The following is a 23,843-nucleotide window of genomic DNA, read 5'->3' as shown; positions in this document are numbered from 1 at the left end:
TGTGAGCTAAATAAATCTTTCACCACTTAACTTTGGGTGTCGATTATTTTGTCTCAGCAACAAGAGCAAAGTAAATACAACACCAGTTAAGCTTAGAAAAATAAATTAAAACCCAAAAAACAAAGGATAAAAGGTTAGGATGAAAACAGACAGGTAAAGACCCTTCCCTTCAAGAAGACTCTGTCGAGCATGTGCTAAATTAGCTAGGAGCTTCAACAGCTCCTTCTGACCTCCAGACTCAAATTTCAACAAGACTTGAAGAAAACAAATACAATTAACCAGTTTTCTTTTGAACGCATATCCTTTGAAACAAACCCCCTTCTCGTGCTCTACTTATGCATATAAGATTAGGACAAAGGTGGATTTCTGTTCAAAATCCCCTTACAATAAACATTCAGCACAAGTTTTCTCTTATTATTTCCAATAAAACTCTCATCGCTTTCTTCTTTGGTTCACAATTTAATTTTGTCATTCATGGAACCACAAGCTCATTTTGTACAGAAATAGTCGTTACAATACGAAGTAGTGAGATCTTTTTCAAATGGGAAGGAGATCAAGAGATGGAAGAGCGAGGAGTGAGAAATGTACTGAAAAAAAGAATTGTTATGTACGGTTACGAATTCCCCAGAAGGAATATAATGATATAAGGCAAGCAGGTATTAATAAAAAAATGAAAAAAAAGAAACTATTCAATGATAAGGAAATCTTGCTGATTTTATCTCCCAATTATTCTTAGGCATTTATGTTCTGTCCTTTAGTCAACCTTTCTTTTGCCCTGGATTCTCATCACATTTATTTTCTGATGTCTCAATCTTCAATTTCCCTTCCACCCAACCTATTAATGCAATGATTCTAGAATATTATTTTTAAAATGCATGTATGACCATAATAATTAGCATTAAGTCATATCTTCCTAACTTAAAGCACAGGATCCTTTATGACTACTTTGTTTTCAAGTTTCCAACCTATATTCATTTTTTATTACACCCGCACACACAGTTATGCTCATTATACAGAAGTACATATATAAATATACCATACTCCTTCACACAGCAAGGTGTGTATGCATGTTCTCTTTCTGCCTGCAACTCCATTTCTGGCTTTACTCAGCTTGTAACTCCTCAAATATCTTCTTCCCAAAAGCCCTTTGTAATCCCTAAGTCTGAATCATACAACATTTCTCTATGCATCCTGGTACAAATCCCTATCACAGTCCCTATCACACTGTACCATAATCATAGATTCATGTCACAGTGGCTAGCCGTTTAGACTTTACAATCATAATATCTGAGTTTTAGTTCTATCATTTGCTAGTTGCATGGCCATGGTCCAGTGATAGTACCCTGAATCCTCTATTTAAAAAAAGGATGTGAGATAGTAATAGAATCTCATCTATGGCATTTCTATAAAAATTAAATGAGATGATATAAAACATTTCGTACAATGCCTGATACAATAGTATACATTCATTCAATAAACATCAAACTCTTACAATTATTCTCATTACAAATTACTATTATGACATAGATTCTATAAAAGATGAAAATCAAGTAACTACTTAGTTTCAAATTCATATTTAGGAAAGGAAATTTTAGCACATGAAGAGAGAAGTTTAGTTCTCTGTAGGTGTGAAACATGGATTAGACTAGAGAGATATAAACAATTCTGCCTCAAGAGTTCAAAGACATAAAAATCAAGAGGTTCAGAGAGTTGAATTATTTGCAGAATTTAATATGAGCCATAGTTTTTATAGTTTTTAAAAGATAAGGAATGGCAAAGTTGTGTCAACAGAACAAGAACTTTACTACCACTGAATGTAGGCCAAGTTGTTGCAGGAAATAGTTTGCTACCTAGGGACTTAGCTCTGAAATCCAGATAGAAAAACTCATCCTTTTAAGTCCCAGTTTTCTAATATACCCTAACCAGCCTGAAAGTGAAAGGGGGTGGGCTGTGATTTACTTATCAATAACTGATAAATTGGGTACTTCAGATTAATTAAGGGAGCAGAATAATTACAAATTACTTGTCTCTTGACAGTTTTTAACAGCAAATTTCTAAGTAAGACACTTTTGCAAAACAGCTGGTTGCTGTCAGCATTCAGATGTATTTGTTATTATACTATCTTTTAATGCTAAACTCTCCAAAGGTATAGTTGTCCTTGATGGTTACTACCAGTGTCTTACTGAACCTTCGAAATAAGTGTTATTGTTTTCTAAAAGAGAAATCCTAGGCTTGGCGAAGTTGGAACAGTAACCCCAATTCATAAGGCTGAGTTGAAGCACTGGGATTTGGGCTGGGGTCTCGGTTACACTTCTTGTAAATTAATGGAGGTGGGAAGGACGGCATGTGTAGAAATAAAACTAAAACCAAACCAAACCAAAAGCAGGGGTCCTACTCACTTGTGGTTTCCTCTTACTGGGTAAGCTTTTCTAAATTAAAATACATGGAACGCTTTGGCTGCCAGAGGAGGGAATACCTACCAGTTTATCATTCTCCCGGGAGGCAGGGCGGGGGGAGGGCGGTCAGCGACTACTCGAAGAAGGCTGGCGAGGAGACTGCTCAGTGAAAAGCTCAGTCAGAAGGAGCACATTTTCCCGTTTGGCACAAGCAAACACCCCCCTGGCGGGGAAAGGGGTATCTATTAAGCCACCTAAAGCTGGAGCGGCCAAACTTTAAGGTTTAGGGCCACGAAAATGACAGAACCTGTACAGTCCTCATTACCCGCAGCAGCGCTTCTGGGCCCAGGCGGCCGGTGTTAGGGATCAGGCGTCACCGCGATCCCCGGCAACCACCCTTCCCAGGAGACCGTCAGCCCCTCGCGCTCCGGGCAGGCGCAGGCGCAGGCGCAGTTGCAGCGGCACCCGGGCTCAGCTGATACCATCTTCGCCTTGCCCCTCCCCCGCCAGAGTCCGCGGCTGCCCTGCGATCTGCGCCGCTGCCTCAAGCCCCTGCCCCCGGACCGCGGCCTCCGTGACCCTGAAGCCCGGGACTGCGAAGCGCCCCGCGTGCCGGTGAGCGACCCCGGCGAGGAGCCCCCGGGTCCCCCTGCGGAGTAGGGCTGAGCGGTGGCGCCTCGGGCCAGGCGAGGAGGTGGAGGAGGGGAAGCCGCCGGGGAGCAGGGCCTTGGGCCCGGCGCTAAGCAAGGCCCGGGCTGGAACTGTTCTTTCGCCTGCTCTCGACCTACCCCATCCCGCTGTCCCCAGCTTCATTCAAGCCCAAGGCTCCGGGTCCATTCTAGGCCCCTACGCCTTGAGCAGCCAGGTGGCCCTTGTTGCTTGTTTTTGTTATTGAATTTTCTTGCACGGTTGACGGGAACTCATTTTTAACCTTCACTGAGTGGTCTGTGTGTTGGATTTTGTTTATTGCGATTTTTGATAGGTGTTCGTTTCCTTCGTTCTCAAGCACTTTCAGAACGAAGCCAGTATCTGCACAGAAAGATCTCGGCCCATTTAAATTGGTCGGAATGCTGTATTTATACCCCGCTCCCTAAGGAATGTGAGAATCTTTCTGGAAATTAAGAAACCGCGATAATCGAGGAGAAAGGGATCTAGTATTCTTTTAAAAATAGTATGCCTCCAAACATAAAAGTGCTTAAACTTGTCAGTGGTCTGAGGAAAATCTAGTGGGAAATTTGGAGATTCCCAGTGCTGTACCTGGCTAAATCTGGCCCATCTTCAATCTGCCTAAAACAGAATCAGCTAAGCTAGCTGTTAGACTAGAAAACCAGCCAGGAGCTAGAGCCCCTTAGGTTTCTCTCTAAGGTTTCCAAGAAGGATGCACCTGCCATCGCTGTTGTGTTGTTCCCCGTCCCAGGACTGTAACCCTGCTGCTGAGGCCCTGTGATCCACATAAACTCCCAGATGACAATTTGTGGGGAGGGTGATGATTAACATTCACCTCAGAAACACCTGTGGCTGGCAAGTGTTGGTTTGGCTTGGATTAACAGCCACAGGACGAAACTAAAATAATGCCTTTTTAGATATTACAAATCATGTATGTTTTTGAACTTATGTGGACAATGTGTACATTGAAAAAATGTTTTATTCCTCTTTCTACAATTTTAAGTTTGAATACTGGTATAGTTTTTTTTTTTTAATCTTGCTGTTTACACTGTATTTGAGTCCTCTTTCATTATTCTTTTCTCAATATTAGGTTGGATAACATGAGTTTTAAGTTCTTTTCTATTTTGAAATTGTACCTACTTACAGAGGTTTGGTTTTGTTTTAAACAGGAACCAAATTATTTATTTTTACTTGGGTTTTAAATTTATATTTAACTTCCCCTGTGTTATTTTTATAGTTTTCCCAAAGTTTTAAGTTAATGTTCTAAATTTGCTCCTTTGTATTGCTAAATTATATTTTATATTTGGGGGTATTTGCCTTATAATTTTAATTGCCACCCGCTGAACCAAAAGAAAAATTTATATGATTTGGCATTTTTGAGGTTTTTGCTGCAAATGTTAAAATGTTTGAAGCAAGCTATCAAAAGAAGGAAGTGATGACTTTCCTCAAAAGCATGTGAATTTTAAATGACTGGAAAGTACCAGTTTAAAATTACCTAATATTACACATAATATCTAGTTGTAATCTATCCAAAGCACCTTTTGCCTTTAGTGCCAACCAGTTCAAAGATATAATGTGTCTTTGTTCTATTCTAACAAAAATGAAGCCTGTATTCTTGGTAGGAAACCTGAAGATGTAGCCTTTTGTCAAATGTTAGCATTTGAAAGCCCATTCTCATCATAAGTCTCATAAGATGTCCTGTCATAATATTTTGTTAGAAATACACTTCTGGACTCTAATAAATTGTGTCCTTCTTTCAGACAGTATTTGATTGAATTTAATTTTAATCCCAAAAGTAGTTTAAACACATTCTTGAAGTTTTAAATGAATTAGATTTATATAAGTATACTATAAGGTTTTTGAGTATAGTTTTTCCTTGAAGTTTACTGTAAGATTTTCCTTCTTCATTAGACATGGGAAAGTCTCTTTCTCATTTGCCTTTGCATCCAAATAAAGAAGATACTTATGATGGAGTCACATCAACCGAAAATATGAGGACTGGATTGGTTAATAATGAAGTCCATAATGAAGATGGAAGAAATGGAGATGTCTCTCAGTTTCCATATGTGGAATTTACAGGAAGAGATAGTGTCACTTGCCCCACTTGTCAAGGAACAGGAAGAATTCCTAGGGGTATGTGTTATTGCTTTGTTTTTTTCCTTTAAAGAATGAGTCCACACATTTGTTCAAATACCAGTAATGTAAAACCTATGTGTCTAAGCAACTGTTTTAAATGACTGTTAGAATAAAAGTTAAAACTCTACATCAATTACCTTTAGTCAAAAGACAGAAACATATTAATTAAGGTGCCTAAAGCACAAATGAAAATGACTCCCCTGCATCCACTATTTTCTCCTTTCCTGCCTGCTGTTATCGATAATGTGCACCATCATTTGGAAACTTGATCCTATTTGGCATCTGTAGAGATCATTTCCCAGTTGCTTCTCGAGTATGCTATTAGAAGCAACTGAAATAATTTGGTCATTTTAACATTTTTAATTCATTATTTTAAAAAGAAATGTATTTATATAAAACAGAATACTATAATGAAATATAAGCCTGAGGCATTCATAGGTAAATGGATGTACCTCTAGACCATAATGTTAAGTGAAATAAATCAGACATGTAAGCTTAAATAACACAGTTTCTCTTATATGAGAAACCTAAAATATAAATAAAGAGCAAAATAAAAGATAGATAATAGGAAGTAAGATGTTTTTCATATAGGAATGGGAACAAGAGATGGAGGGAGAAGGAGGGGAGAGAGATGAAAAAAGAGTTGAAGGAGAAACATAAGGAACTAGAGCATTTGTAAATAGGTGAGGGGACCATGAGTTGGAAGGAGCAGGGAGGGATGAGAGGATTAGGGGAGGAAAAAGAAAATTAAATTGTGTTATGTACATGTGCCATCTTCCCACAATAAGTGTAATCATTATGTACTGCAAATATGTACTAATCAAAGAAAAAAAGAATTAAGTTGTTCATGCTCTAATTGGTTATTTCTGAAAGGAACTCCATGGTATATGAAAATATGCCAAATAGAGAAAAAACATGAGGATGTGGTACACCATTGGGGAAGTGAGAAGGAAATAATCTCCTACGTGCTGTTTGTGAACTACTTTAGTTGCAACGGTAATATGTAGAGGCAGTAAAGGCACCTTATGCTGTTTTCATTCTTTGCTTGGTAAAAGTTGTTAGTTGCTATGGAGAGACTATGAAGGATGGACAGAATAACAGTATACCAGGACCTCTGAGAAATGCCTTGGGTTAGAGGTAGGGAAGGTTACATTTGCATTGGCTGTTAAATGTGATGGTTTTATCTTTGCAGGGAAAGTAGCTGTTTGAGAATAAAAGGATTATTAGAGTTGAAGAAATCAATGCAATAGGCTGAGGGGGATGGGAGTAGATCTGTTTTAGCAATCTATATTTTAGAGATGTGACCAACAAACTTTAAGCAGGATGGAGATGGATTGTGAAAAGTAGGAATGAAGGAGAGCTGGAGATTTAACTCAGTGGCACCACTCCTGCCTTGCAAACACAAGTTCCTGAGTTCAATCCCCGGTACCAAAAAAAAAAAAAGTAGGAATAAAGGATAACTCAAAGGTTTTTATTTGAGCACCTGAAAAAATGGAGTAGCAATTTATTAAAATGGAGAAAAAGGATTTGAGTTTGTGTTTCAGGGGAGAAATCAGGAGCTCAGTTTTAGGCGTATATGATTGGAAATGAATATTTGATATTGAAGTAGACACTTCCAAAAAGCAGTCCTTTATTATAAGTCTGAAATTCAAGTATAAGGCTTAGTCTGGAGTCATCAGTGTAAAAATGATATTTAAAATGAAGATAAATGAGAATGCCAAGCTGTCAGTGTGGCTGGAGAAAAAAAAGAGACCCTGGCACTGAACTCTGGGGTACTACAGCATTTCGGGGTCAGTGGCATGAGAAAATACTTGTGAAGGACACCACAAAAGAGCAGCTAGAGTAAGAGGAGAAAATCCCTGTATATGTAGTGCCTTGTAAAATAAGTGAAGAAAGCATAACTAGGAGGAAAGAATGATCAACTGTTAATGCTACTGAGCAATCAGGTAATGCTAAAAGTGACCATCAGATATGATGACGTGTAGGCCATTGGAGATTGTTAAAAGTGCAGTTTTTGTAGTTTGCAAGGAAGCATGTATAGCACCTGTGTAACACATCTAGAGTAGGATCAAGGAGATAGACATAAAATAGGGTTGGTTTTTTTTGAGACATTTGGTGTATGAAAAGGAGAGTAGAGAGGTGATAGCAGGAGGGCACTGTGAGGTCTGAGTAGGGATCTTTTTTTAATGGAATGAATAATGTTTGTATATTGACAAACTGATCTATAGAGAAAACATTGGTAATGTAGGAGATGGGAGAAGTATTGGAGGACTGTCTTGGAATAGATGAAAGGGGATAAGATCTAATGGACAAGTATAGAAGGCTACCCACAGAAGAATACAGGAAACTTATCTTTAGTAATAATAGAGAAGGTGGAGAAGGTGGAGTGTTTGGACATAGAAGCAGGTAGATAGATATTGTTAAATCAAAATTTAGACTAAGTGGTCTGTGAAATAAAGGGTTTATTGAGCTGTTAGATTCTAACGAAAGCTAAAAGGACCAGATTTCCTAAACTGTCAGTGGCATGCCAGATAGCAGTTGAAAAAATGTTCACTGGACCTCAAGGACCAAGGTTATTTATAAAGAAATTTGGGGAGAAAAGTATAAGTCATTTACATTAAACCTATATTGAGTGTAGATAAGGGTGTAAGACAACACGAAGGGCAAAAGTCCTGGGATGGGATGACCATCTATATAGAGAAGTTTTTGCTACTTCTAGGTTGGTTCCAAAAGCAGAATGCAGTATTACCTTGATAGATAATCTTCAGGATACAGGAAAAGAATGTGGTGCAGGTTTTTCTTTTTCTTTGTTGATTTACTTTGATGTTATGAATTAAAATGAACTTCTTACTCCTTCTTCTGTCCATTCTCTGACTTGTGACTTAATTTAGGACATACCAGAATTCTTTTTATCACTATGGTAGTAGGGACTAATGGAAGATCTCTTCTGTTTACCACATCATGAACTAAGAATGAGGATAAAAGAGAAGATACTGAGGTTTGAAGAGAGTTGAATTTATGAAAATGTGGTCTTAGAGAGTTAAATTGAGTATATGAAATAGGAAAATATGCTGTGACTGTTGGCATCAGAAAGGTCAACTTGAAATTAGTGATCTCAAACAAGACCAGTGAGTTCTTGAAGCTTAAGACTTAGAATATACCAGTTTTGGTTTTCTGAAGGGGTAGTGTTAGAATCTCAGCAATGATAGAAGTTTCAGGAAAGAGAGCCAGCAGTGTGTTTCTTCTGTTATTCTGACAACCAAATCAGAATGTTAATGGAAAATAGTAGAGTTGAAGGAAGGCTTAGTAAATTCAGATCTTCTGAAAAGTGGGACTTGTTAGTTTTTTTTCAGTGGTTTAAAGAGTAATGCAGCCTTCTTTCTACTATTTTTGATTAACTAAACATGTAGATATAAAAAGTTACAGTGTCTTCTCTAGAACTCAATTTCCGCTAGATAATTTTTGAAGAATTGGAGAGGAATTTTCTAAGAGAATGAGATGAGAGCCAGATGGATTTCTGAGGTATCTAAAGTATATTATGATAGGGTACAACTGTATTTTTATTTAATCATTTTAATAAGTATTTAAACCTCCTGCTTTTACTTTTAGGACAAGAAAACCAACTGGTGGCATTGATTCCATATAGTGATCAGAGATTAAGGCCAAGAAGAACGTAAGTGATTTATAAGAAAATAATAAAGTTGTCTGGTTTGGTTTTTATATCTTTTTTCATTGCAAATTATAGGACCAGGGATTTAGCTCAGTGGTGCCACTGCCCGCCTCACAAGCGCAAGGTCCCAAGTTCAATCCCGGTACCCCCCCCAAAAATCAGATTCTATAGCAATAATTACTCTAGTTAAAAGGAAAATTACAGTTCAAGGCCAGCCTGAACTACATAGACCCTTCCTCACAAAACACACATACTGCCTCACAAGCACAAGGTCCCGAGTTCAATCCCTGGTACCAAACACACATACACAAACACACACACACACACACACACACACACACAGGAAAATTGCTATCAGGTTGTTAAGATACACCATTATATGCTTTGTGTCATTACATGAAAAGGATTTCTGGTTGGGGTGAGGTCTTGAAAACAGTATGATGTCTTTGTCTTCTCACATCTTATTAAAATAGATCTAGAATAGCAGTAGGGAACACACATGTGCTGTTTTCATTAGAAACGAGTGATGAGGTATTCCAATTCATGCCAAGATAATGGGTATTCAAACCATGATGGCAGGAGGGACTCAAATGTATATGTATGTTATTGAAGCCCCTGAAGAAAAAAATCAAAAGAATAGAACAGAACAAATAGTAAACATTTAATTCAAGAACACAACCATGAAATAAAAAATGATGTGATACTACATATTAAAAATGCACACCGCCGACTTGATAAAAACAAAAAACAAACTAAAACAAGAAAATCCATTCTAGTGAGAGTCCTGAATTTTGAAGTCTTAAACCTTTGAACATACAAGCAAATGGATTAATTCAATTTATAAGGGGTAGAATAACAGATTGACATGCTACTTCTTAACCACAGTGCTTCAAACTAGTAAGCTGTAGAGCAGCATATCTAGTAATCATTGAGATAAAATGAACTGAGGGTTATATAGACATTCTGACTCTTTACTGTAAAATGTTTATGAAAAACAAAATGAACTGAGGTTTATATAAAAGTTCTGAGCCACTGTTATAAAATGTATAGAAATATACCAAGATGAAAAAAATTAGGGTTAAAGACTCTTATAACATCAAAGTGAGAAGATGTTTCCAACTGTGATTTAGAAACTAGCAGTGATGAAAGAAAAGTGAAATGAATTTGACATAGTATAAATAAACTTTTACAGGTTGAAAACAAAACCTTAATTTAAGTACAGTTACAAATGGCAGACTAGGAAGTAATGTCTGAAAATCATATCATGTCCAGAGGGCCAATACGCTTACTCTACAGAGCTTAAAATTTTAAGAAAACTGAAACTACCCAAAGGAAAAAAATAGAAATTATGAACACCTAGTGTATGTACACACACACACACACAATGCCATTGATCTTGAACACATTAAAAGATGTTTAATGTTGCACATTAAGAAATAGAAAAGAAAACTGCACTGAGATACCATTCCTATCAGACTGGCTGAAATCCAAAATTTTGCTAGCATATTGGCACTAAAAAGAAGTACGCACATGCCTTGCTAGTGAATGGCAATTTGGCATTATCTAGCAAAATTATGAATTTGCTCTTGGTTCAGGAACTCTACTTTGAAAAATTTATTTTAAGGATAGTTGTCAGAGTAACTAGCATTTGTACATATTACTCATGTGCCAATGTTTGTAGTAGCAAAAATCTAACATAATGTAAATAACAAATAATAGAGGACTGGTAGATTAATGCTTTGTGTACCTGATGGTAAAATGAAATGAGATGGAACTGTATCTTACTACAGGGTGATATTCAGAGCACATTTTTATTTGAAAACACATTCTACATGCACACATTTATACATACCCACAAAAAATGAAAACAAGCCAATAACTAATAAAATTAGTTGCTCTCAGAGTTTGAGAGGGAACAGGTAAGCAAGTAAGACTGGGCTTTACAACCATTATCTTTTTACCTAACGTAAGAGATGAAATCAAATATTAAAAAAAGTAGCTCCTAAAATTGAAATAAAAAGAAACAAATGATTCTAGTTATATTGAGTTGATGAATAAATACAGCCGACTTAAAGTGACTTAAAATTATTGTATTTTGACAGATTGTCAAAATCTAATGAGATGTTCTAAATGGCAAGCAGAACCACAACAAATTTTAAGTTGTACTCAGTAGATGCATTGTTAGTATTCTTGGAGTAATTTTCAAATTTTTATACATAAAGCAAATAAGTAGATAAATGCTATTAAGGAACAAAATTTTCAGCATAGATGGAAAGAGATACAAGATGAAATATATTGGATTTGAAGATGGAAGTAATAGACACTGGGTTTACCCTCCAATCCAAAATAATTAAGAAACTTGACAAATACACGAAATATTTTCAGACAGTGAATCTCAGGCTGCATAGGAAGACATCACTGAAGACAAAATGAGTTAAACCACACTGTTGCTCTGCTTACTATCTGGAAACAGGTTGCAGATTATACCAAAAGGAAGGAAATGTAGGCAGAACTTAGCTGCCTCCCTGAAGTAAGGAAGTTGACCTGAGGGTCCAAGAGGCCAACAGGCCTAGAGTTAGCATAGAGCACAGCAGAAGGTTAGAGAGCTACAGAGGGTGCTGTTAGCCTGCAACTGTGTCCTGAGCAGCATAGTGTATGACAAAGTACCTGAGATTGGGGAAATACTACCCTGAGGGAGCAGAGGGAACAGTCTGCAATGCTCACACAGGCCAGAAAGAGTTGTTTCTCAATCTGTAGTAAAAATTAAATATTATTTTAGGAAGAACTCAGAAGCTTTTATTTTTTTACAAGTTGAGAGGGTTACAGTGAGATATTTACAAAAATTATTTATTAATTGCTTTGTATACTTTAGCTATGTCATGTAGCACTAAAATCTATACAATTTAAAGAATTAAATTACCTTAAAGAGTGCAAATAGAAAATAGCAATAGAATTCTAACTTGACACCACATATACTACACAAGCTTTGTAACTTTATCAGTACTATTTATCTCCCATGATTCAGTTGCTGGCCCTAGGATCGTAACAAAATCTATTACCATTGAATGTTGTAAAAAAAAAAATGCACATACTTTGTTGTGAACTTGCCATTTTTTCAATTTGAAGTGAATTCTACATGGAATGTTATTTTATGGTCCTATTGGGTTCAGTAATATTTACTATAGCTATAAATAATGTGAATAGTAATTGAGATTTATATATTTACAACTAGAACTGAATTACAGGCCCTAAGCTCTGATTTGAAAATGGTAGACTCACTCACCCAAAAGTAATTGAAAAACAAAACACTGAATATATAGAAAAATCTGCCAAACCTCAGTTTTTTATTACGTTTTTAAATATTTTTGTACCCTTTTTATATGTTTGGGTAGATTGTAGATTCTACGAACAGGTATTTAAATGACTTACTACTAACCCTGTAGTGATTTCTATCTGAGCAGGTTGAGAAAGTACAAAGTGAGTGTGAATTGGTTTGCTTAATACAATAGCATTGGCTTAAGAGTAGCAATTTAGCAAAGTTTTGTTTACTTTGGGTTTTTTTTTTTTTGATAAACCATTTGCTCTCTTTTTCCTCACTTAGGCATATTAGAATATTCAGATGAAATAATGAAACATTCTTAGGAGGCTATTTAATCACTGTTGTGAGGCATGCAATGATTAACTTCATAAAGGCATAGAAAATTGGCTGGAAGGAGAATATGGAAGAAAGAATGAAAAAGTTTTTTTGTATAATCATACTATCAGAAAGATATATCAGACTTAGAATGAAAAGGCCTTTCAGAAAAGGGCTATGTATTGGAGAGATTAGGAAATTCGAAACCAGCTTTGAGAATATCTTTAAGAAAAGAGGAAATTGTTCTTTATAGAGATTAAAAAGACAATAGCGTAAAGAAAGGGGATATATATTGCCAGGGAGTTAGAAGGATAGTCAAGGCATGTTGAGTTCTTTTTTTCCTATAACTGCAAATATTTTCTCTTTAATTGATTAAAAAACTGTAACAACTTCAAACCCAAGTTGATCGAGGTAAACAGTGTTTTTTATACTAAGTACGTAAGTATTTGGGGCTGACAAGACTCAAAAAAAGACTAATCCTAGCATTGAGAGTGATGAAACATGTCATTATGTCATTATTTTAAAGAGCTTCCCAGGTGATTCTGATGAGCGATCACTTTAGGAGACCATGTCATGGTGAAACTCACATGTAAAAACTCTGCTTCAGTGAATTCAGAAGGAAACTTTGAAATCTGTGTCTGTATAGAGCTCCTAGGCTTGAAGCTACTGTGAAATCTGGTTTGGGAATTACTTCAGTAAACAGTCATTATAAATCTGGAATCCCATTCTCCACACAAGTGAATTCATCTTCCAAGGAGAACATCTTAATGCTTAGTAGAATCAGACAAAATATTAGCTAGTACTTTCAGAGTGTGACTGTCTAGTGAAATTATATATGTCTTCTTGCTGGTATGATATATTAGAAAAATATTCAGATTGAAAATATCTTCTCTAAATGTATCATTATGTAATTTTTTTGTCTTTTGGGGGATCAAACTCAGGACCTTGCACTTGTGAGGCAGGCACAGCATCACTGAGCTAAATCCCTGGCCCTCATTATGTAATTTTTGATGCAAATATACTTTAGTACTCCTTTTCCTTTTCAGGAAGCTGTACGTGATGGCATCTGTGTTTTTCTGTCTGCTCCTTTCTGGATTGGCTGTGTTTTTCCTTTTCCCTCGATCCATTGATGTGAAGTACATTGGTGTAAAATCAGCATATGTCAGTTATGATGATCAAAAGCGAACAATATATTTAAATATCACAGTAAGTACAAATTTATATTGAAAATGTTTTATTTTTACTTCATCCTTTATCCTATTAAGCAGCACTTTTATCCCAGTTGAGAGAATGTTTGTTGAATATAACAATTCCTGGTTTACTTTCTATATGTCTTTGTTGTATTGATCCTTCTTTGCCATTCTAGTTTTGCTGAAAGTGGCAAATAATAAATACTGGAAATTCTGTGTATACAAAATTATTTAACATCTGAAGATGCTTTTAGGAAGATAAAATAAACTAAACATTTTATTATTTGGAAAAGAAAAAGTCTTACAATCAATTAACTCTTCAACATTTGACTCTGAATAGCTCCTAGCAAGGTGTGCTCATATGTGATTCAATAGAAGTTATAAATATTACATATCACTTCCTTGCATTTTGTGAAATATAGTTTTTGCCATGTATAACAGGCTAGTCCTTTATTGTATTTAAAGATGAAGTAAAAATGATTGTTTGATTTTTCTCTTGTAAATAGGTAGGTATGAAAATGTCCTCCGTGTTCCCTAGAATAGCATTTTTTAAAAAGATGAAACCTCTCATTTCCTAAAAACAACAAATAAAACCTCAGAGAATGAGTTCTACTGTTGGTATTTTTGTTTTGTTTTGTTTTGTTTTGTTTTTGCATGCTAGTACTTCTTTTAAGAGTATGGTTTCCAAAAATTGCATCAGGAAAACAGGATAACAATAACCGTGTATATATATATGTGTGTGTGTGTGTGTGTGTGTGTGTGTGTGTGTGTGTGTGTGTGTGTGTGTATGTATGCGCATGCTGTTATGGCTTACATCTAGATGTTCCCCTAAAGCCCCATGTGCTCATACATAGGGAGTTTTGAAGGTGGCTAGATTAGGATATGATACTTCGATTAAGGGTATAATGCTGGGATTAAAGGGTGAATAAGGGAAGGTCTACCCTGGGTGTGGTTAGCACCACCCAGAAAGCTGGGAGCCTGGATGGGATAAAAGAGAGAGGCAGGCTTCCTACTGCTTGTTGCTTTGGTTGCTTGCTGACTTCCTGCCTACCACATCATTGAATGTTTTTCCTCTTTGATGCCCCTCTGCCATGACACCCTGCTTGGAAAACAACCAACTATAGAATGAAACCTCTACAAACTGTGATCTGAATAAACCTTTCCTCCTTTAACTTTTGGGTATCAGATATTTTGTCTCAGCAACAAGAAAAGTAACTAAGACATGGGTCATACCACTCAGAGTCATGTGTGGCTTCAAGCCCAAGGAATGTCTTATGGGAGTAATCTGTTTGGAAGAATGATAATGGACTAGTTGGTTTTCTTTGCATAGGTGAATGGTTAAAGAAGAGGTAGGAATTCCTGTGGTGGTAGTTGGGCGCAAATAGCTTTGAAGGGATGGAGAGTGAAATGGAAGACTAGGATAAAGCAAGATAACTACTTAATTACAGAAGAAAAGAACTTTATGACTCCATTTACCCTTGTTGCTTACCTTGCTTCAGTTGATAACGTAAAGGCTTAAAAAAACTGTAGAAACTTATTCACAATAGAATTGTGAATAAAACATAGCAATGTTGATTGTAGCATTGTGAATAAGACATCATAATATCATACTGATTTTAAATAATTTCATATGACCAGGGAATTATTTTTTAGTATTTTCCCATTTTAACAGCTCCATAGAACAAGGAAGATGTTTTCATTTTTGTTTGATGTTTACAGCAATGGCCAGATTTTTTTGGACTGTTTGAAAATTTGCTGTAGTGTCAAATACTATAAATATGTAATAATAACTAATGAAAAGATGTGAAGTTTCCTTTTAAATCCAGTGCATGTAAATATGAATTTCAAACTTTATTTTAAACAGTTATGCAGGAATTCTTACATCTTGTTAGTTGCCTTCTCATTCTGAGACACATTAATACTCAACATGTACAACTTAAAGGAGGAGCAATTTCTTTTGTTTTATACTTATAGTCTGTGGTGTGCAGGCTTCCAAGCAGGACCGTGTGGCAAAGGGATTTGGCACAGGAGACCTGCTTGAAGCAGGCTGGATGGGTAACAGTCAAAGGAGGAGCCCAGAAGGGAGATACAAACTTCCTGGGTCACACACTCAGTGATCCTTCTCCAATCAGTCTGTACCCCACAGTATCACATTTAGCTATAGATTCATCAGTGGACTAATCCATTAATAAGTATCATACCCCCATGATCCATTCATCCCCCCAAAATCCCCACCTATGAATGTGTGAGGTTTTGAGGAGACATCTAGATATAAAACATACATTCTGCCCCTGACCCCCCCCAAAGACTCGTGACCATCCCTTTGTCCAAAATGCGTTTTAGTTCATCTCTAACATTTTCCAGACTCCTAACAACCCTAAATCTAGTCGTCTTTGAGACTTAAGGCAAACTCTCAGCAAAATACATTTAGTTCATCTCTAAGAGTCATCAAAGTCTCCTAACAGTTTCAGCATTGCTGAGAAGTCCAAAGTCATCTTCTCTGAGACATAAGGCAAACTCTTAGCTGTGAGCCTCTGTAAAAATAAGTTCAACAATGCTGACATATAATGGCAAAAGGTGAACACACCCATTCTGAAAGGGAGGAGTTGAGGAATAGAAACCAATGGGACCACAGCAAAATCAAAACCTAGCAGGGCAAACATTAAATTCAAGAGTTCTGTGTCCAGCACCAGGGCAATTTGGGACAGTGAGATCCAAAGTCTAACTTGTGCCATTGAGATTCAGCCTAGAGTGGCCCCACCTCTAAAGCATTGCCTATGGTTGTAGCCCTTATGATTTCTCTTTTGGACTAGCTTTACTCATTCCGTGTGACTTTCCTGAGACAATCCACATTCCTGGCTTTTCCAAGTTTCTGGAATCTCCACTACGTTTTTGGCTTTACTCTCACAGCTTCATGCACTGCCCTCTCAGGCACACTGTCTGACTCCCAGACCTTCTGAAATCTGGATGGAAGCTTCCATGGCCCCATAACTCTTACATTCTGCATGCAAATAAACTAGCACCTCCTGGATGACTCCAAGGTCTACTAACATATGGAGCAACTGCTAGCCCCTTTCTGATGACTGACCGTAATGAACTGAATCCTGGGAAATCAGTTTCCTAGGCTGCCTTTCTCCAACAGAGTGCCCTGGGATCCTCTTAAAGCAAAATGTTTCACTTTTGCAAGCAAAAGAGTGGGGTCTTGCTCTTTGCAGACATGCCCTCAAGCCATCTTTCCTGTTGTTCTAATCCAAAGTACATGGCTTTTTCTTCATTCAAATCTTTCCAACAGCCAGTTTATCCTGTGCTACAAGTTTATAGGCTCCAACTTTACTAGAGTGTCCTTTCTGGCCAAACTCAAAACTTTTTTTTTTTTTTAAATTCTTTTATTGGTAAATTTTAGGTATACAATACATTTACATTTCTCATTGGGAATTGTACCTTTACATGATGTATCTTGGTTCTTATTTTTTCCCCATTCCCAGCCCTCCCTTCACCCTCTCCACCCTTCCCTATTTACAAAGACTTTGTTTCCATTTTTTCCATTTCTCATAATTTTTCCTTTCCCTTCTTTCCTTTCCTCTGCCCCTCCCACTTCCCCTACCCCTGTGGACCTTTTCTTCCTATTTCACATTATCAATTATTCATTCTAATCATTGGTACATTTTAGGTATACAGTACCATGACATTCATCATTGGAAATTTGCATCTTTACATAGTCTCCCTTGGTTCTTATTTGTCCCCCTTCCCCTGCCCTCCCTTCAATCCCTCTATCCCTCCCTATTTACAATGACTTTGTTTCCATTTTTCCATTTTCCTATATTAATTCCATTCCCTTCATTCCTTTCCCCTACCCCTCCCACTTTCCCTTCCCCTATGTCAAAACTTTTTAAATGACTCAGATGTTCCATTTGCTCTTGATGCTCAGTGTAGATCTGAGGCTAAAAGCCCCCAACAGCACCCAAGGCACAGCCTTAACATTAGGCTCCATTGGAAGTTACTCAGCCATAGTTTGTCACTCTTAATCTCAAACTCCCACAAAGTCTCTGAACATGAGCAAAATATAGACACAGATTCTCCCAGAGCTTAACACACATCGTCTGGAGTTCAACTACCATTGAGGTCTTTGTTCCCAAAGAAAACCTCCTGAGTCTGGTCTTTACCATCTGCATTTCTGTTAGCATTCTGATCTTCTAAGCTCTGTCCAGAATCTTCTATCAAGCTTGACTTAGAACATTCTAGGGCTTCTCTAGCCAGTATCTCCAAACCTTCCCAAACTCCTCCCATGAACCAGTTCCAAAGGCTTCTAAACCACCTGGTCAGATAGCATCACAGCAGTGATCCTATGCTGGGTACCAAAGCAGTCACTTTCTTGTCAGTTTGACACAATGCCCAACACCCACAACTTAAAAGAAAAGAGGTTTATTTTGGCTCACAGTAGAAGTTCATATCCAAGGACAGCATGACGCAGGAGCGTGGCAGAGGAGAAGCTGTTCATGGCATAGTGAACAGAGCAGCAGAGGAAGTCAAGGAAGAAAACAGGAAGGGAGATATAACCTTCCAGGTCCAGTGACCCACCTTTTCCATCCAGCCTCCAGTTTCTCTAATAGCAAGTCAGATATAATTGAATCACCTTCTGAAGTTCCCACCTGTGATCCAGCAAGGCTTTAGGGGGACGTCTGGATGTAATCATAACATCCTATATTTCCAGATATTACCTCATGATAATAACTAAGCATTAAATAATAGGATTGTTATTTTGATGAACATTAGACTTCACTAGAGGGTGTTGAGATAAGAGGCTAGTAAGATCATAGATTAAATGTTGATAGGGTCTCTAACAATATTTTGAAAAATAGAATAATACTGTTCTTGTTTCTTAAAATAACTAGTACACGTTAACGCTACTTTTCCTGTTTTAATAAATTAGAAAAGAGAGAAAAAATTTTCTCCTACTTCACACAAATAGCACAGATGACTTCTGTGATTGCACAGAATCCTATGTAAGGATTTCTCTCCAGCAGCAAACAGGCAGTTGGTTCTGTAAGGTACTCCAGCTAGGTGACCTCTACTTCAATTCATTTCTGATATTATTCCTGGAGATATCATCATATCTTACAAATTGTATGTTTATTCCCACCAGACTGCTCCATTTCGGTTGGGGGCAAGTTCCAAACTGAGAAATTGTCAATTGAGATTCCCACACCCTCTTCCTTAAAATTTCCTGGGGCAACTCACAGAATTCAGGAAAACAAAATACTTAAATTTATTGGTTTATTATGAAGGATGTTTTAAAAGATGCAAATAGCTACACATGTAATTCTAGCTACTTGGGAAGGTAAGGCAAGAGAAGTTTGAGTTCTAGGCCAGCCTAGGCAACTTAGTAAAACCCTGTCTCAAAAACAAACCAACAAACAACAAAGAATGTAAAATAGCAAGATGAAGAGATATATAGGGTGAGATCTCGGGGGTGGGGGGTGGTTAGCACAGAAACTTCCATCCTCTGGAGTTGGGGTTTACCACCCTCTGGTACTTGAATGATTTCTTGTTTACCTTTCTGGCTCTTCAGTAGCACCCTAAACCAGTTCTTTCAGACTTTTATGCAGACTTTATTGCAAAAGCATGGTGGAAGCATATATAACTGGCTGAACACAAAGAGGGTATGACCTAGTGAAAATAAACTAAGTATGGAAACTCAATTTTGAAAGTAAATTTGTCTATTCAAGATCATAGTCTAAGGCCTTTTATAATCATTTTAAAGCTTATGATTGTGTTCACTTTTTGTTTTTATAAATTAAATGGACTCTTACTGGTTTTTCCAACAAAAGTCAGTCTTTTAGAACTAAATTTCCTTTTTTCCTGTCTTGTTTTTTTGTTTTTGTTAATGTTTATCTCCATTTTTTATTCAATATATTTTTTTCTAATTCTCATAAGTATTTTTTCTCGGTCTGTTTAGCATCATTGTTCCCTTTAATATTCTAATGAAAATTATGGATAATTTTTTAAAAAGCCATGAGCCAACATTCTTTTGTGTGTAGAGAGGGTTCCAAGATTCTAAGCTCCATGCCTTGTTCTGCATTGAAAGATCCATTTATCTCAAATTGTTAACCATTTTCCTATTGTGTCTAGAAATGAAATCAAGATGATTAATGTCCCAATAAGTAAAATATATATTAAGCAAAGACAATTTCTGCTGTCATAGAATTTTTTAAATGTCTGTGTGTTTATAATTATAAATCAGTGTATACATGTAATCATGATTGCTGCTTTCTAGTACATTCTTTTTTGTTAAAACTTTTTTCTCTACTTGTCCCATATTGAATCTTCTGTATCTTTCTCTATATTCATATTTAACTATAGAGATACATTTGCATGTTAAATTTTTTAAAAATAATTATTTTCTTTATTTGTATTTATTTTTATTACTACATGTTTACAATACATAATGATTGCATTTATTGTGGAGAGTTGGTACATGTAACACATCTTTATTCATCCTCTAACTCTCCCTTCTCTCCCTGCTCCTTCCATCTCTTGGTACCCTTCCCATTAGAAAAAGATTTCCCTGCTTCCTATTATTTACCTATTATTTTGCTCTTTATTTATATTTTGAGTTACTCATAGAAAAGAAACCATGCAATAATTAAGCTTTCATGTCTCATTAATTTCACTTATCATTATGGTCTGGAGGTACATCCATTTACCTGTGAATGCCTCAAGTTTATCCTTGTTTATGGCAGAGTAGTACCCCATTGTGTATAAATACTATATTTCTTTTATCCATTCATCTATTGATAGACATATAGGACATTTCAGTATTTAGCTTTTATAAATTGTGCTGCTATAAACATGGGTATGCATGTATCATTGTAATATGATGACTTTACCTCTTTCAAGAAGTTACCTAAAATGGAAATAGTTGAGTCAAATGGTATTTCTATTTTCATTTTTTTGAGGAATCTCCATACTGAATTCCATAGTGGTTGTACTGGTTGACCTTCCTATCAACAATGTAGAAGGATTTCTTTTCCCCTGTAGCCTTGCCAGCATTTGTTATTATTTGATTTCTTGATGATGCCATTGTTTCTTGGGTAAGATGGAATCTCAGTGCTGTTTTAATTTGTATTTCTCTAATGGCTAGAGATGTTGAACATTTTTTCATGTATTTATTTGCACTTCTTCTGAGAAGTATCTGTTCCTTTTACTTGCCCATTTTTCATTGGGTCTTTTATTATTGAGGAGGATCTAGTTTTTTGCATTCTTTATATGTTCTAGATATTAGTCTTGTCCAAGGAACTCTGTTCACTCTGGTGTTCCTATTGCTGTGCAGAAGCTTTTGAATTTGATATGACCCTATTTGTTGATTTTAGTACCATTTCTTGTGCCATTGGCATTTTGTTCAGAAAGTCCTTGTCTATACTATGTCTTCAAGAGTTTTACTTATTTTATCTTCTAGCAGATTAACTGTTTCTGATTTAACATTTAGATCTTTGATCTATTCTGATTTTAGTTCAGAACATAGTGAGATATATGGGTCTAGACTCAATCTTCTACTTGTGGATATCTAGTTTTCCCGGCACCATTTATTAAAGAGGCTTTCTTTCCTCCAGTGTGTATGGCCCTGGGGTTCTTTCTGCTCCCTCTGTTCTGTTCCGTTGAGCCACATGTCTGTTTTTACCCGCTATGGTTAACATTTTACAGTGATTGCTTTATTGCACATCTATTTATCCTTTTAAAAAATTTTATTGGTACATTTTACGTATACAATATAATGACATTCATCATTGGGAATTTGCCTCTACATAAATAATCTATCTTGGTTCTTATTTTTCCCCCATTCCCCTGCCCTCCCTTCAACCCCTCCAACCCTCCCTCTTTACATAGACTTTGTTTCCATTTTTTTCATTTTCTCCTATAAATTTGTAAATACTGAGTAGTTTCTCTGGTGTGAAACTGAAAGTGTAAATAAGGACTAAAAAGTATAATAAATAATGTGAAATGGGAAGAAAAGGGGCTAAAGGGAAGGGAAAGTAGGAGGGGTAAGGGAAAGGAAAGGAGGGAATGGAATTCACATGTCTGTTTTTGTGCCAGCACCATGCTGTTTTTATCACTGTAGCTCTGTATCGCAGCTTCAAATCTGGGAGTGTGATGCCCCTTGCTTTGCTTTGGTTGCTCAGGATCGTTGTTTTTTGCTATATGGGTCACTTCTCATTTGATATGAATTTCAGGACTGTTTTCTCTAATTCTGTTAATATTGGTCTTAGTATTTTGATTGGGACTGTATTAAATCTATATACTATATAGGAAGTACATTGTAGCCAATTTGAATGTACTGGTTCTGCCAAATGGAACAGGATTTTCTGATGTCCTCTTCAATGTCCTTTTTCAGAGTGGTATAATTTTTGTGGTAGAGATCCTTCACTTTCTTAGTTTGGGTAATTCCCAAGTATTTAATTTTTCTTGATGATATTGTGAATGGTATTGTTTGCCTAATTTTTTTTTCTTAGTGACCCCATAATTAGTGTATAGGGGGAACACTATTGATTTTTACATGTAGATTTTGTATCCTGCTACACTATATTGAGTTTGGTTAGTTCTTGGAGTCTTTTAGTGGAAGATTTTAGGTCTTGTATATAGACAAGCATGTCATCTGCAAATTATGGTAACTTCACTTCGACTTCTTCCTTTCCTATAGATATCCTTTTTCTTTCTCTTGCCTGATTGCTCTGGTTAATGTTTTAAGGACTGTGTTGAACAGGAGTGGTGAGAGTGGACAACCATGTCTAGTTCCTGATTTTATGGGGAAAACTTTCATTTTTTCCCCATTTAATATGATGTTGGCCATTGGTTTGTCATGAATGGCTTCTTGGGGGGGGGATGAATGGCTTTTATCAGATTGAGATAAGGTCCTTCTCTACCTATTGTCTTCAGGGTTTTTTTCATGAATGGATGTTGGATTTTGTCAAAGGCTTTTTCTGTGTCTGTTGAGAGAATCATGTTAGTAAAAAATTAGATGAAATTTTTATAATACTTGTATTGAACTTTTGTTGATTAAGGTCATAAATGTATTGGCTAATATTCATTATTTTCTTCCTGTACTGTATATTTTCTGAATCTATTTTTTAATTTTGAATTGTGTTTCTTTTTATTTTTAAAAACTACACAAAGTAATCTTAAATTTTATTACATATTTTTTTGGTGATGCTGGACTTCATTCCATGGCCTTGTGCATGCTAGGCAACCGACTAACTACCACTGAGCTACAGCACTAGCCCTATGTGATAAAATTTATTTTAAAGGTCTACTTTAACAAAACTGAGGACAAATATTCCAGGCTAGAGTCTAGATTCTACATAAGAGATCCTACTCTCCGATGACACTACCTATCTAATTATAGAAATGTTTACTTGCTGATAAAAATATTCACCAATGTCACATTCATGACATTTTATTCTTTGAAGAACAGTTCTAAAACATCACACTGAGGTTGAAAAACAAAGTTTGAGGCAAGCAGATTTATGAGGATGAGTTATAATACATGTAATGCTTGTTCATTCTAAGGAATCCTGATGTTGGAGCCTATGATTACCAGTTGGCAGTAGCACCCATGTTTCCCAGAGTCGTTCATTATTTTTCTTCTGTTGGCATAGACTTCTCATTAGCTGCCTTATGCTTTTGTTGCATGATCTCAAAGTCCCTCTGCTTTCTTTGAGAAGTAGTCAAGCCATCTTCTTTCCTTTTTCTCTTGCTAATTTCTTGGGTTTTCTTCATATTCTTCTGGTGGGCAAGTTCTCGTTGATTGCCACGGGCCACGCGGACCAACCAGCAGAGGACTCAGACAAGCAGTGGCTCTCTTGCACTCCAGTGGCCACCGCCACCTATCAAGCTGGAAGGCCTAGCTGCGCAGGCCCTGGGCGGAGCAATACCTCCTCTCCCACAGCCTTCAGCCCCTCGAATTGTGTGTTTAAGCGTAGCATTAATGCATAAGACCAAATTATCAGTTTATTTAATGTTCTTTGACATTTTTGGAAATATTTTTCTTAATAAATGAAACAGCCACAGCTGAAGTAATTTTATTAATCTTGAATATACAATATATTTGTATGCTTACTCACAGATAACTTGCACATTTCCTGTCTTCTTTCTCTTGC

The 23,843-nt window shown here is 36.6% G+C and overlaps 1 protein-coding gene and 1 pseudogene across 2 annotated transcripts in view; one reads left to right on the top strand and one right to left on the bottom strand.

Annotated features, from left to right (window-relative positions):
• Positions 1 to 2,830: 2,830 nt before the first annotated feature.
• The window catches only part of Tmem106b (transmembrane protein 106B), a 28,655-nt gene continuing 7,642 nt past the window's right edge, over positions 2,831 to 23,843 (top strand). Inside the window, exons 1-4 of one of the 2 annotated variants that reach the window (XM_004865286.4) lie at positions 2,831 to 3,011; positions 4,974 to 5,195; positions 8,808 to 8,871; positions 13,549 to 13,708. In XM_004865286.4, coding sequence (XP_004865343.1) covers positions 4,976 to 5,195; positions 8,808 to 8,871; positions 13,549 to 13,708 — 444 coding nt within the window. In that variant the 5' untranslated portion in view covers positions 2,831 to 3,011; positions 4,974 to 4,975. The remainder of the gene's footprint in view (positions 3,012 to 4,973; positions 5,196 to 8,807; positions 8,872 to 13,548; positions 13,709 to 23,843) is intronic. The other variant, XM_021244771.2, reaches the window with a different exon arrangement.
• LOC106007817 (small EDRK-rich factor 1 pseudogene) lies at positions 23,320 to 23,526 on the bottom strand (annotated as a pseudogene).

The sequence above is a fragment of the Heterocephalus glaber genome, unplaced genomic scaffold, assembly GCF_053883595.1.
Source record: "Heterocephalus glaber isolate CG9 unplaced genomic scaffold, H.glaber_assembly_v1.0 deba00000546, whole genome shotgun sequence".
NCBI lineage: Eukaryota > Metazoa > Chordata > Mammalia > Rodentia > Bathyergidae > Heterocephalus > Heterocephalus glaber.
Note: the sequence above shows the minus strand (reverse complement) of the source record. Positions and strands in the feature narration are given on the sequence as shown.